Source organism: Hevea brasiliensis, chromosome 10, assembly GCF_030052815.1.
Source record: "Hevea brasiliensis isolate MT/VB/25A 57/8 chromosome 10, ASM3005281v1, whole genome shotgun sequence".
NCBI classification, from domain to species: domain Eukaryota; kingdom Viridiplantae; phylum Streptophyta; class Magnoliopsida; order Malpighiales; family Euphorbiaceae; genus Hevea; species Hevea brasiliensis.
Genome location: NC_079502.1, coordinates 89,768,484 through 89,783,924, shown reverse-complemented (window position 1 = coordinate 89,783,924; position 15,441 = coordinate 89,768,484). Strand labels below are relative to the sequence as shown.

Below are 15,441 nucleotides of genomic sequence, written 5' to 3'. Positions count from 1 at the left end.
ATTTCAAGAATTCAATCGGACAGAGTTCAGTCATAATATGGAACATACAATGGGAAATTTTTGACTCGCCCGACCTGTAAACACAATATATAACAATTTAGGGAGCTTAGCTCACCCTCCACATACTCATCATGTCATAAATCAAATGGGAGCTCAGCTCCCTCATCCAATCCAATCACACTCACACATACATGCATTTAATGTTCTTACAAATTCAACATAATATTATATTATAATCTCAAATTGATTAAAATACTCTTAACACATGCAAAGTCTAAAATTTTGGCTAAATTGTACAAAATACATTAATATTACTAATTGACCTGCGAAAAAGAGGAGTAGGTTAGTCACAACAAGTAATCCTCCTGTAGCCTGGAAAGATAAGGTGAACAAAAGTGACCATTTGACTCAGAGAGTAAAATAGCAATTTTAACTACAATTTCTATAGCTACCTAGAGCTAATGCATCCTAAGGAGTGGAATGCAACATCATCAAATTTTTCATACACATCACATCATAACAATAAAAAGGTAATTTGGAGCACTCACACACCCAATAATGTTCAAACAGTACATATATGGGAGCTGATCCTCTATACGACTCTTTTAATTCAACCTCTGCCAGCGAGTGTCTCTCAAGCCGCGTCTACCCGTTCTATCCATATCCAAAACCACACACCACAAACACGCCAACGCGCGCACACTGCTTCAAATTACAATAAACAACATCCATGGCACTTCATTGCAATATAAAACGTGCCTAATGTTTAACTATATAGATACATATTTATAAGTGATGCATGGGCATGCTTGAATATATAATAATATTAAAATTATAATTAAAATTAATATTTTACTCACAGACTTGAATCGAGGTCACTACAGTGGCTGGGCGGAGGAGGAAGGCTGTACCGGCTCACCTGACAATTTCATTGTAATTGTTTAATATATTTGACTCAATACAAGTTTAGAAAGGACCAAAGACGCCCTAAGTTATGCTGAAAATCCGGCTGAGTTTTCCCTACACCTAGGACCTACCCAACTTGCAAAAGGGTTCAAAATACACTTCTATATCCACAAGTCATACATTAACAACTCAATCACATCACATGGCCCCTCCTGGGCCCATCCAAACAGTCAACAATCATAATTTGAAAAATTACAATTTAGTCTCTACAATTACCCCTTTTGCAAAAACTACCCAAAAATTCTAAAAAATTCTAAAATTTTACCCCGCAATCCTTAGCAATATTATTAAGCTAATGTAAAAGGAATTATAATTTTCTAACCTACCACGAATATTTTATAGATTTTTAATCGAAATCAGGTACTAGATAATTAAGAAAAATGAGGGTTCGGGTTTACCTATGCCAATTCCAACCTTTGGGACGCGTCCGGAATGTCTAAAAATGGTGGGGTAGCCTATAATTTTGATCCAATTTTGAAACTTTTTTTGTAGCTTGCCTGCCTGCTCGGCCTGAAATTGCAGACCTAAATAACTATTGAATTTCTTCGAATTGAAAGTACCTACACGAAGCTCATAATATGAGGGTTAGTACATAATTTTTACAGAATTTATTAAGCTCATTTAATACTCGAAAAAATACTACGAAATTTCTTAAAACTCACAAAAAAACGGTGTTGGAAAAATTTGAAATGAGTATTGCCACGAAGCTTTCATCGAGGGGACCGCTCCGGTGCTCTCGGATTTTTCGTGGGGTTCACAGTTTATGAGAAATCTAGCCTAAAAATCGAAATGGGCTAAAACTTTCGGGACAAAAATTGGACAAACTGCTCGATGGATTTTGGTGCTCTTGGTGTCTATGGAAAGCTCTCGAGGTGTAGATGGGTTTTGGGACAAGAACCGATCTAACGGAATCCTCCGGAATCGACCCAAGAAGGCAAAATGTCATGCGCACAAAGGGAGGGAGTTTGGCACAATTTTTCGGCTAGCTGGGGCATCGGACGGCGGTAGGGAGGGTCCCCGGAGGCATGCCGGCGAGCTAGGGAGGGAGGGGCGGCAGTGGGAGGAGAGAGGAGAGAGAAAATGGCGAGAGAAGAGAGGGAGTTGGGTGCGCGCAGGGAAGGAGAAGAAGAAAAGAAAAGGGCCGGTCCGATTTGACCGGTCTGACCTGATTCGGTTCGATTCGGCCGGTCCGATTTAGAATACCCGAAATTTAATTTTTACTCTGCCATGGGACAAAAAACGAGGGTCAAAAATTTTAAAAAAATTTCAGAAAACTCAGAAAAATTCGTAGAGTCTAAATATATTTTTAGTTTTACCACGTTGTCTTTAAATTAATTTTTAAAAATTATCAAATTTTCACATTTTTGAAAAATTGAACCTGATTTCTAAAATTCAAAAAATTTCTCAAAATTTAAATAAAATAAAATAAAATATTAATATTTACCTATAAAATAATTAATTTAAAAATTAGGAGTGTTACAGCATTGGCATTCCTGTACAGTAAGGCAATCATACATATACTGCAAATTTCTTATCACTTCATTTCTATATAAATTTTAACCTTGAAAATATCTATTCATCTTTACATCATGCATATATATTTTATAATTAAGCACATCCCACATATTTCATTGGATATATATAATTAATGTTAATCTTATCTCATGTTCTTTTCTGTTGACAAGGACTTGAAGTGGATGGTGGATTAATTAGGACTCTTCCATATGCAATGGCATATAAATTTATTGGAATGACGAAGGTATTGATATTGTTAAGCACTTTAATTAACATTAATTTTCTCCATATTTTATTGCATAATTAATTGAAAAAAAAATCCCCTGTGAAAAATGAACACCTATGCTTATAAAATTTATTATAATATAATCCATGATCTCATAGTTTACTTCAATTTGGTCGTATGTGTGACAGCCTGAGCAGACACTATCTCGTTTTATATTGGTTACTTCTATTATAATCTGAATTAGAATTTTCACCATAACGCAAGAAGGAGATTATTATTTTATTAAGTAATTATTATATGTAGTTACTTAATTTTATAAATATTTTCATAAAACTCATTAAATTTTAATTTTATTTTATAAAAATTATTATAACTAGAAATTGAAGGTTTTCAAGTTAATCTACTAACCTATAAATTATTTTATAAATAAAATTACCTGACCAATAGTTATTGATGAAAAAGAAACGAAAGAAGGAGACGAGTTTGAGAGTGAGAGAGAGGTAGTTGGAACATTTTGTGCATCTTTTTTTTTTTTAAAAAAAAGATAATTTTGTTTGTAAAATAATGGATAAGTTAGGTTAATATAGAGACCTTTAATTTGGTATTACAATAATTTTTATAAAATTAAATTAAAATTTAATTAATTTCATAAAATAAATTAAAATTTAATAATTTTTATAAAACACTCGTGAATTGAGTGACTACGTGTAATATTTACTCTTATTTCATTGTATAGTTTATGTATAAGGTGAAAATTTACTTTATATAATCATTATATATATAATAAATAAAATTTGACTGCTAATTTTAATAAAATTTATACGATATTTATTATAATTAATAGATATAATAAAATTATCGTAAACACACCTAACTTAAAAATACCTAACTTAAAAAAAAGAATGGAGAAAAGGAAATTATTCTTTTTTTAATTTTTGTTTTTTTGGAATATTAGAGAATGGATTGTGGATGAATAGTTTTTAATGATTTAATGATATGATGTGGATGGATACATTTTACTAATTTGGAGTTTCTAATTAGTTGAATTCTGCCATGTGTAAACCTCAGTTCCAATAGTTTAGGAAAATGTAAAATTGTCAATGTCTAAGATGTTGGCTAAGGTTGCTTTCAACGACTTAACACGAGATCAACTATGATATCACAGTGTTCTATCATAATTTATCTCGTCCACTAAAAGATAGTTTCATCAGTTAGAATTTGGTTCTGTTAAAAGAATATTATAAATAATATTTATAAATATATAAATTAATTTAGAGAAATGTAAATTTATAATTATATGAAAATAAAATTTTATTTTGATATATATAAATTAATTTGAAAATATCTATAATTGAGAAATAAGTTTAGTGGTAGTCACCCTTCGCAAATCACAACAAACCAGAAAGATGATTAAAAAAAATTTACATAATAATGGCCTTTTTTAAGTTCTTCAATTATATAATTAATTTTTAATTTAGGGTTCATTTGTTTTAAAAAACTAATTTATATATAAAAAATATTTTTTATGAAAAATATTTTTTTAAATTATAAAAATTTAAAAAATAAAAAAATGACTTTTTCTTTATTTTTTTTTAAATAATTAATTTTCCTTTTGATCAGAAAAATATTTTTTATTAATTCATTTTTATGAGTACTCTAAATACTAAAAAATATAAAAAATATTTTAAATGTCTATCGGTAAAGTGTGATAAAGATGGAGATGAGGGAGAATTTTGAATGAGAAGAAGAGGAAAGAGAAATGAATGTGGATTGAGAGAGAGACAGAGAAACATAAATGGAAAGAGAGATAGGGATAAGAGGATGACAGAGGCGAAGATGGGAGACGTAAGAGAGGTGCATTTGAAGAGACGCCAAAGAACAATAAAAGAATGTGGTGTTATTAGGCATAAAGAGAAGGAGAGGGAACAAAGAAGTGGAAGGGGAAGAAGTGAAAGGAAGGGAGAGATGGAAAAAGAAAAAGAGAGATAGTGGGTGTACTCATTGTGCTAAAAAATAGTATATTTATTATTAAAAAAAATTATTATTTTCTAAATTTAAGAGTGTAAGACTTATAACTCGATGAGTGAGAGTGCATATGCACTTAGAATACTTAATAATTTGTCATCATTTATTCTCTTTTTTTTTTTTTTATCAAGTATAATAATTCATCGATGGGCTGAAAAGTAGCACATAGTAGGCCATTGGCCCATATACAAGGAAGCACAGATCTACAAAAGCTACCTAGGCCATCAACCAAAATGCCCATAAGCACCACAAGTTGGAAGCTCTAGAGCAGGGCGGCCCAGATTTACAGATGAGACTCGATGTAGAAGAAAAACTTTTGCTGTCAGCAGGCACCGAGCCAACAGCGAGCAGGGAAGAATCACTATGATCGAAGCACAAGGAATGAGTCTCAACCTCGGAATCAACAAGAGCAACACAACTCACAATCAACTTAACTCCATAAACATTTTCAGGCCATCTGCGAGGTGGAAATAGAATAAGTTAATGTTGATTGTTAAAATTTTTATGTTATCATAGGTCATTAATAAAATTCTTAATCAGAATATTGAAATAACATATTTAAATTGTTAAAATAACATAATAATATATATAGGTTAGGGCTTGGCATTAAAATTCTGATAAAAAAATATTTTTTTAGAAAAAATATATTTTAAATAGTATCAAAAAAATTTATTCAATTATTTTAAAATTTTTATTATTATAATATATTAAATTTAATTTTAAATTAATTTTTAATACTCTCTAATTAATATATAATTTTTTTAATAATTATCCAATAATAATACCACACAAACCCTTTAATAATTTCTATTTAGGCTTTCTAACGCAAAGTAAATTTACTTATGGGAGCCCAAAAAGGCCCATTGAACACTTGCTATAAAGGGAGGCAATCCACTGTACATCAGTTAGAATCGTAATCATAATACCGAGAATCGTAATCATAATACCGAGTCTGAGCGCCATTCCTATTCCCCATCGAACGCACAGACCAATCATGATTACACGTGTTAGCTTGTTAATAACACTCACACATTCAAACAGATTTGTGAATCACACCATAATTTTGCTTGTTTATATATAAAGGACCCAAAACCCTAATTTGCTACACACAGGGACAGGGAGGATTTGAGCTACTAGAGCAGCAGGACAATTTCTCTTCCCTCACAGAACCTGCGCTTGAAAAAATGAAGGTCTTTCTTGTGCTCTTAAGAGTTTTCTTTGTCTCCTAAGCAAAAATTGTAACTCTCAATTTTGCTAATCTGCTTTCTCTTTCCCTCTCTTCACAGTTCAATATTGCAAATCCTACCACTGGGTGTCAGAAGAAGCTCGAGATAGATGATGACCAGAAACTGTATGGATCTCTTTCTTTGATATATTGTTGTTGTTATTTGCACTTGTAGATGGTGGAAGTAAAATAGTTATGCGATCAAGAACGTTTATAAATTATGTATCTGGAAGGGAATGGGTTTAAATATGTTGTTTGGATTCAGGAAAAGAGCTAGCTTTGTTTAATTCAGCCTAAATGCTTACATTGTTTAGTTTAATTGTATGAGCCAATTGAATGTAGTAGAATTGTATAATGGGGTTGTTGGTTCTTGTATTTTCCAAATTGTAGTCTTAACATGGTTACTGGAATGGTAAAACTTCAATATGTATTGTGTGCCTCAGCTCTTGTTAATTATATAAAAGTTATCAGTTGGACTTCCATTTTTATTGCTTTGTACACTTAGAAGAAACAAAGGGAAAGAACATAATCAACAAGCTTGTCAATTATTAGGAAATTAATGTATGCATTGTGTCCAATGTGATTTGTAACCTAAAGTAACATGACAGATGATTTCTACCCTTGTGCTTCTGAGGTTATCAGGTTAATTTGTGCTAGCTTAGTAATTAATAAGACGTTCAAGAGAATATTGTTTTGGTGGATTTCAAACGTTTCAATTCTCTGTCTATGCTAAAATTCATTCTTGAAGTGCATCTATGGTTTATTTTGTATTCTGACTTGGCTAATCTTACCTAAAAGCAAACAATAAGAAAATGGCTCCAACTTCTATAACAAACAATAAGAAAATGGCTGTAACTTCTATAACGTATTATTTTGAGTAACTTCATTATGTACTAAAAGCAATGGTAGTCATAAATCTTAGCAGCCTAGTTCAGTTTAACTCATGTTTAAGGTTTTTTATGACAGCCGTGCATTTTTTGACAAACGGATCTCACAAGAAGTCAGTGGGGATGCCCTGGGTGAGGTATGATATTGCCAGCAGTTTGCTGTCTGAGCTAGTGTTTTATAGTGATGCTATTCTGTGTGTTCCCAATATTGATCCATTCTTATGTATTTTTCAGGAGTTCAAGGGTTATGTGTTTAAGATAATGGGAGGTTGTGACAAACAGGGTTTTCCAATGAAACAAGGAGTTCTAACTCCTGGCCGTGTTCGACTTTTGCTTCACAGAGGTTTGTGGCTATATACCTGGTTTTGTGGTATTTTTGCGGTTATTGTCCTTTTTTTTTGTGTCGGAGGGGGAGGTGGGGGCAGTGGTTGTCATCGTTAGATGCTGCCATGTTTTGTGTGCCTTTTCTTGAAGAAGATGCTGGTTTTTCACTTGATGAACCAATTTGAATATGATGCTTGTGTGGACAGGTACCCCTTGCTTTCGTGGATATGGCAGGCGAAATGGAGAGCGTAGAAGGAAGTCTGTTCGTGGATGCATTGTTAGCCAAGATCTCTCAGTTTTGAACTTGGTTATTGTCAAGAAAGGTGAGAATGATCTGCCTGGATTGACAGACATTGAGAAGCCTAGGATGAGAGGTCCTAAGAGGGCATCAAAGATCCGTAAACTGTTTAACCTCTCAAAGGAGGACGATGTCCGGAAGTACGTTAACACTTACCGCCGAACATTTACAACCAAATCTGGTTAGTAGCTATATCATGATTATCTTTTTATTATTTTATTTAAATTTGATATGTTCTTCTGAGAACAAAGTACTGTCTTAATTAAACAAGTAATAATTGTGGATTCCTTTAGACCAGAAGTTTTGAAAAATATATTTGATAAGGTGCTGTTTTCTGGGTTGGCAGGTAAGAAAGTTAGCAAAGCTCCCAAAATTCAGAGGTTGGTGACTCCCTTGACTTTGCAAAGGAAGCGTGCTAGAATAGCTGAGAAGAAGAAGAGAATTTCAAAGGCCAAGGCTGAGGCAGCTGAGTATCAGAAGCTCCTTGCCACCAGGTTGAAGGAGCAGCGTGACCGCCGCAGTGAGAGCTTGGCAAAGAAGAGATCTAGACTATCTGCTGCCTCAAAGCCTTCTGTTGTGGCATAGATTTTTCATATTGCTTTGAGTAATGTTATTTCTTAAATAGGTTTGATTGGTCTTCAGAATTTGGGAATTAACTTAAAATGTTTCTTGCATTTATAACAATTTCAAACATCTGCAAGTTTTGGTTTCATTTTAATATGTCATGGGATTGTTAACCATTTCATTGTGGTCTCTTTTTCAATTGTTTTAAGTCCTGGTTTCATGGTAGATTATGTTTTATACATGTTGACAGCGTAATTTGCTGCACAGTCGAGGTTTCTTCTTTTTATTCTTTTTCAACTTTGCCCCCTCGTGATTGAGCAAAATAGATCTTTTTCGAAGTGTAATTTCAGCTAATGGATGTTGATTGTTTCATTCTTTGAGCTGGAATGTTGAATCATCATCTGGGGTTAAGAATTCTTTATGTTCTGGAGAACCTTTATCATTAGGTACGTCTCACCTAATGAAGCTGTGGTTTTTGTAGTCTACGTTGTACCTATGTGTTATTCTCTTTTATCTTCTGAGCTTCTATATTTACCAGAATTGGTTACTTTTACTAGATTTACTAATCAATGATCTAGCTTCGCAGCATTGGCATTCGACAATGATGATATATTTGCGAGTGAGTTTTATGTGAACATTAGAATACCAGAATAGCTGTTCTATTTTATTACTTGTTGATGCTTCCCAGGAAAATTATCTACTTCCAAGTGGCCTATATCCAGTAAAAGAAGTGTTGAGACTAGAGAAGTGTTGAGATCAGAGAGAATTAAAGAATTTCTTGATGTATTTCACAGTGTTACAATGATTCAAATTTATACACAAAGGCTATAGCCTTAATAGGAAAGAAAATAAAAGTTAATAAATACAAATATTCCTAATATCACTAATTTACATTTTAATTTATAGTTAATGCTCTAATTAAGGGATTTCAACATTACCCTTCAAGTTGGTTCATATATGTTGCACATACGTAACTTGCAAACTAGGGTATGAAACACCTTACAATTTAACCCTTTACAATTTAACCCTTCAGTGAATACATCAGCTTAGTGGTGGCCACGGTCCGGTTTGGAACCGGAACCGAACCGAAACCGGACCGGTCAAACCCGGACCGAAACCGGTCAAAACCGAAACCGTTATAAAATCGAACCTAAATCGTTCCTCCATGGTTTGGTTCAGGTTCAAGATATTACAAAACCGTTGAACCGTCGGTTTGATTCGAATTAAAACCGTCAGTTTAACTCGAATCGAACCGGCGGTTCGATTAGAACATACACAGTAAATTACACTGCTGTGGCAGTGGCAGTGCCTTACTGCAGCCAACTGCCCACACTGCCACAGCCACCCACAGCAGCCTCCTACCCCTGCAAACGTCTATTCAATGTCATTTCTTTCTTTTTTTTTTTTTTTTTTTTTTTTTAATCATTTATTAAATTTCAAAATCATTTATTAAATTTAAAAATCAATTATTTTTATTATTTTAATCTCAAACGGTAAATAATTTTACCGTTACTGTTTTTTTTTTATTTTAATTGTAAAATTACCCTTTAGTCCCTAATAACAGTAAAAAAATAATTACTTTTTGGGGATAATTTTGGAAATAAAAAATTTATAAAAACTCTATAAATACCTCAATTCATCCACTTAATTCATTCACACTACTCTTAAATTCTCTCCAATCTCTCAAATCTCTCAAATTTTCTACACAATTATTCTCAAATCTCTCTTTAATTTTCAATATTCTCTAAATTTTTACACTTTATTTTTTTTTTACACTCATTAAAATTTCTTATATCCTATTATTTTATTCCATAACTCTATTATTATTTTTTTATACTATCATTAAAATTTAATATTTTCTTTATTACTCTATTTTTTTATATACTCATAAAAATTTTCACTATCTCTAATTTTTAATTTAAAATTTTACACTATTTTTTTGTTTGCAAATTTTTAATTTTTTTTTTTATCTTCTACACTTTTTTTTTCAAATTTCTAGTACCTTCTATTTTTTGTTATCTCTATACTATTTTTTTTTTCAAATTTTATCATAGTATCATTCCTTTTTTTTTTTTTAGAAAATGGCAAGTAGTGGATTTGGAAGTTCATCAAGTAGCAAAGGGAAAAGTAAGGTTGGTGAATCAACATACCCAAATCCAAATGAGCTTACCGCAGTTGATTTAGACAACATAATGGAGCAAATTGGGGATGATGATAATGATGTTGAAGTTCAAGAGTTATTCCACCACACTCAAGAAAGCCAAAATCAACAAGCTGAGAAAGTTGAAGTAAAAAAAGCACTCACGTTCGACATTTTCAAAGTCCACTTTACAAAAAAACGAAGATCTGAAAATACATTTGATGTAATTTGCAATTACTGTGGTCAAGTCTACAAGTTCAAAATGGGAGGTGGATATGGCACATTCAATAGGCATTTGGAGCAAAAGCATCCGACCAAAATTGGGTATGATAAGTCTCAAACTCAAATATCCGGGTACACAAATTCTAAATCTCAATCTTTATTTCAATATTCTGATCAAAAAAATAAAGAAGAATTAGCAAAAATGATTTGTGTTGAGCATTTATCATTTAATTTTGGTGAAAAACTTGGTTTTATTAATTATTGTCAAAATGCTTTAAATCCTAATGCAAAACGTATTCCTAGAAATACTTTGAAACGAAGTGTTTTTTCTTTATTTAAAAAAGGAAAAAAAGAATTACAAGAAATTTTTTTAAATATGAGTGCACAAGTTTCTATTTGTAGTGATATTTGGAGTGATCATTGGCAAATGCATTCATATATGGGCATAACATGTCATTGGATTAGTGATGATTGGATCATGCAAAAAAGAATAATTGCATTTCGTGTTTTTGATGAGAGACATACTACTAATAATATTTATAGGATGATTAAAAATATTTTAGAAGAATATAGATTAGTTTATAAAATTTTTTCAATTGATTTGATAATGCTGCTGCAAATTCTGCATCAATTAATGTTCTTAAGAAAATTTTTCAACCCAGTTTTAGGGGAAAATTTTTTCATATTAGGTGTGCGTGTCATGTTTTAAATTTGTGTATGCAAGATGGTTTAAGAACCCTTGATGAATTTATTTCTCCCATCAAAAAAGCAATTTCATTTTTATGGGGACATCCACAAATTATGAAAGAATGTGCTAGATTTTATAAAATAAATAACGGAAGACTAAAAAGATTTCCAAGAGATGTTCTCACTCGTTGGAATTCTACATATGAATTAATAAATGAGTCATTTGGATATAGAAATTTATTGTGCACATTTATTAGCAATAATGTGCCACAAGTTCAACTATATCCACAAAATTGGGACATTTGTACAAAACTTTTGGATATTTTAAAAGTTTTTAATGATGCTACATATACATTGAGTGGTGTTTATTATCCTACATCTCATTTATTTATGATTGAATGTCTTAATATTATTGGTGCATTGCAAGACCATGAAAATGATGTTAATTTAAAAGATTGCATTTCTAGCATGAAAAAAAAATGGTTGAATTATTTCAAAATATTCCTCCACTTTATCTTGTTGCTTGTGTTTTTGATCCTAGATGTAAATTAGATGGTTTAAATGATTATTTGTCTCTTTATTATTCATGTTTAAATCTTGATGATGAGATTGATTTTGATATTCATGCAATAATTGTTGAAATTAGAAAATTAATTTTTGATTTATATAGTGAATTTTGTTCTTCTAGTCAACAATTAGTTTCTCAATCTCAGCCTTCTAGTCAAGTTCAGAATGAGCCAACCTCTAGAATAAGCATGGGTGATCGTGCCTTATTACAAAGGCAAAAAAGGCCTAGAGGATCCCTTGGTAATAATTCTGAATTTGATATTTATTTAACCACTATTTTCGAGTTTGGTGATAATAGTGCAGGTAAAGAATTTCCAGTACTTGATTGGTGGCGTCGACATGCAAATACTTTTCCCACCCTTGCACTAATTGCTAAACAAATTTTAGCAGCACCAGTCTCCACAGTTGCAGTTGAACAAGCTTTTAGTGCAGGTGGTAGTATATTAGATGAGACACGATCTAATATGGTTCCTGAATCATTAGAAGCTCAAACATGTTTAGATGATTGGATTAAGGCAGCCTTAAGGCAACAAGAGATCACACGTGAAGGAAATGAAGATTTATATGACATAGGAACCGATGGAACAACAACGGAATCGAGCGGTTGTGGAAGTGATTAGGGTAAGGGGGTTATCTAACTCTAAATAGAAGGTAAGAGAACTACGTGGGCTTTGATTCCTCTAAACCCCAAGAGGATACGTAGGCAACTTAATTTCTACAAAATTAAGTTCAAGCCCTTTTTCCTTTTTTTTTTTTTTAACTAAAATTAATTTAATCTCTTTTAATTTCTATCATTTTTTTAAATTAACTCTATACATTTCTTATTAATTTTTATTACAAATACAAATAATATCATTTTCTTCTTTTTTTTTTTGAAATATTTATTTTACCAAATTTTTTTCTCCCATTTTTTGATCAAACCGTCATAAACCATCCCCCAAACCGCCCTAAACCGCCTCTTGAACCGCTCCAAACCGCCCAACTCCAAACCGCCTATTAAACCGTTTTAAACCGGGGCTCGAACCGAAACCGGCGGTTCACGAACCGCCCTTCAAACCGTCTCTTAGCGGTTCGGTTCAGGTTCAATATTTCTCTAAACCTAAACCGGCGGTTCAGGAACCGTAACCGGCGGTTCCTGAACCGTGGCCACCCCTACATCAGCTAACTGATCTTTCGAATCTACGTAAGAGACACTTAAGGAACTATTCATAATTTGTTCTTTAATGAAGTGTTTATCGATCTCTATATGCTTGGTCTGATAATGTTGAACTGGATTATGAACTATACTGATTGCAGCTTTGTTATCACAAAACAAAAACAAACCATTAGCATCAAACAATTTTAATTCTTCCATCAACTTTTGTAACCACAATAACTCACAGATGCCTTGAGCCATTGCCTTAAATTCCGCTTTGTACTGGATCTAGCCGTCACATTTTGCTTCTTACTTCTCCAGGTGATTAGATTACCACCAACAAAGGTACAGTATCCTGATGTTGATCTCCTATTATCAAGAGACCCAACCCAATCTACATCTGTAAAGGCTTTAATATGAAGGTGACCATGCTTTGAGAAAAAAAGTTCTTTCCCAGGTGTAGATTTTAGGTATCACAAGATGCGGAAAACAACCTCCAAATGAGATTCACGAGGATTATGCATATACTGGCTCACTAGACCAACCGCATATGCTATGTCCGGTCTAGTGTGCGAAAGATAAATTAATTTGCTAACCAACCTCTGATATCTCCTTAAATTCACTGATTTTCCAACTCCAGCTTGCACTTTATGATTGGCCTCAATAGGAGACTCTGCCAGTTTACAGCCCAGCATTCCTGTTTCTTCCAACAGATCCAAGATATACTTTCTTTGAGAAATAAAGATTCCCTTATCTGATCTGGCAACCTCTATTCCAAGAAAGTACTTGAGCATTCCCAAATCTTTGATTTCAAACTCCTGTGCTAGGCGCTCCTTTAAAAGAGCCATTTCTTCTTTATTGTCACCAGTTACCACAATATCATCCACGTAGACAGTAAGTAGAGTGATTTTGCCTCTACGATGCCTCATAAACAAGGTATAATTAGCATTGCTTTGGCAGTATCCAAAGGAGATCATCGTTTTACTGAACCTATCAAACCATACTCTAGGTGACTGTTTTAGACCATACAAAGCCTTTTTCAATTTGCAAACTTTCCTTATGGTCTTCTCATCCTCAAACCCTGGAGGAATTTTCATATACACTTCTTCTTCTAGGTCACCATGTAAAAAGGCATTTTTAACATCAAACTACTGCAAGTCCCACTCAAGATTCGCTGCACATGACAACAGAATTTTGATGATATTCATTTTAGCAACAGGAGAAAAGGTCTCTTGATAATCTACTCCATATGTCTGTGTAAAGCTTTTTGCTACCAGTTTGGCCTTATACCTCTCAATTGAACTATCTGCTCTGTGCTTCACAGTGAACACCCACTTGCATCCAACTGGCTTCTTTTCCAGTGGGAGAGTAACCCGTTCCCATGTCTCATTCTTTGCCAAAGCTTTCATCTCCTCCACCATAGTTGCCCTCGATTTTGGATCGAGGCAAGCTTTCTTCTAATGCTGTGGGATAGAGATAGAGGAAACAGAGAGTAGAAAGACTCTGTAGGATGGAGACCGAGAATTATAGGAGATGAAATTAGAAATGGGATGTTTAGTACAGGTCCTAATACCTTTTTGGAGAGCAATAGGAATATCAAGATCATTATCAGAAGAAAGAAGATTAGACTCATCAGGAGCCCAAGGAGACTCATCACATACCTCAAGATGTCTAGGAATTGAATCCATGGATTCCGGTTGATCAGCAGTCTCCTGCTCGATGGCTATATCTGTTTTGTTTTGTCGAGTATATGTTCTCAAATCTTGCTTTTTCAGTCTTTCTCGAGATTTAGGTGACTCTCCCTGAGTTTCATTGTTAGGTATAGGCTCTAAACCCAGATTCTCCTTCTAAAATTGAAGGTTGGGAGAGGATGAGGATGAAGGAAAATACACTTCTTCCTTCCTATGCTCCTCCTGAAGAGGTGGATGGAAATAAGATTCATATTCCCTGAAGGTAACGTTCATACTCACAAAATATTTTCGTGAAGGAGGATGATAACACCTATATCCCTTCTGAGTGCTAAAATAACCAACAAAAACACATTTCAGGGCTCGGGGTTCTAATTTCTCACTATTAAGCTTATGAACAAAGCAAACACAACCAAATACCTTTGGAGGAACGGTATATGAATTTTTACCCTGCAAATCCTCTAAAGGACTCTTAAACTCCAATGTCCGAAGAGGCATCCTATTAACAAGATATGCAGCAGAAAGAATAGCATCCCCGCAGTAAGGTTTAGAAACATTCATGGTAAATATAAGAGACCTAGCAACCTCAAGTAAGTGTCTATTTTTTCTCTCAGATACCCCATTTTGTGAACTAGTATTAACACAACAAGTCTGATGTAAAATCCCATGTGCCTTCAAATACTCCTGAAAGACTCCATTCATATATTATGTACCATTATCAGTTCTCAATATTTTAACATGAGCATTAAACTGTGTACTAATCATTTTATGGAATTGCTAGAAACAAGAGAAAACTTCATTTTTCTCTTTCATCACATATACCCAAGTTAACCTACTGCAACAATCAATAAGGTTCACAAACCATCTATAACCCGATAAAGACACAGTTTGAGTAGGCCCCCATACATCAGAATTGATAGTCATAAAAGGAACTGAAACCTTATTATTTATTACATGATAAGATTATCTAGT

The 15,441-nt window shown here is 33.2% G+C and overlaps 2 protein-coding genes across 3 annotated transcripts; one reads left to right on the top strand and one right to left on the bottom strand.

Annotated features, from left to right (window-relative positions):
* The first annotated feature begins 5,762 nt into the window (after positions 1–5,762).
* On the top strand, positions 5,763–8,327 carry LOC110662945 (40S ribosomal protein S6). Of its 2 annotated transcripts, XM_021822119.2 has the most exons (6): positions 5,764–5,922; positions 6,019–6,083; positions 6,924–6,981; positions 7,079–7,187; positions 7,375–7,647; positions 7,813–8,327. In XM_021822119.2, exons 1-6 carry the CDS (start codon positions 5,917–5,919, stop codon positions 8,049–8,051), a joined length of 750 nt encoding a protein of 249 aa, XP_021677811.1. In that variant the 5' UTR covers positions 5,764–5,916; the 3' UTR covers positions 8,052–8,327. The 2 variants fall into 2 exon arrangements, with proteins under 2 accessions (XP_058010333.1, XP_021677811.1); XM_058154350.1 differs by having other exon boundaries at positions 5,763–5,922; positions 6,924–7,187.
* A 4,600-nt stretch (positions 8,328–12,927) lies between these two features.
* Positions 12,928–13,878, bottom strand: LOC131169401 (uncharacterized mitochondrial protein AtMg00810-like). Its single transcript, XM_058128623.1, has 3 exons — positions 13,382–13,878; positions 13,027–13,150; positions 12,928–12,942 (listed from the first exon to the last, which is right to left on the bottom strand). The coding sequence occupies exons 1-3, from the start codon at positions 13,876–13,878 to the stop codon at positions 12,928–12,930; spliced, it is 636 nt and encodes a 211-aa protein (XP_057984606.1).
* Positions 13,879–15,441: the final 1,563 nt, after the last annotated feature.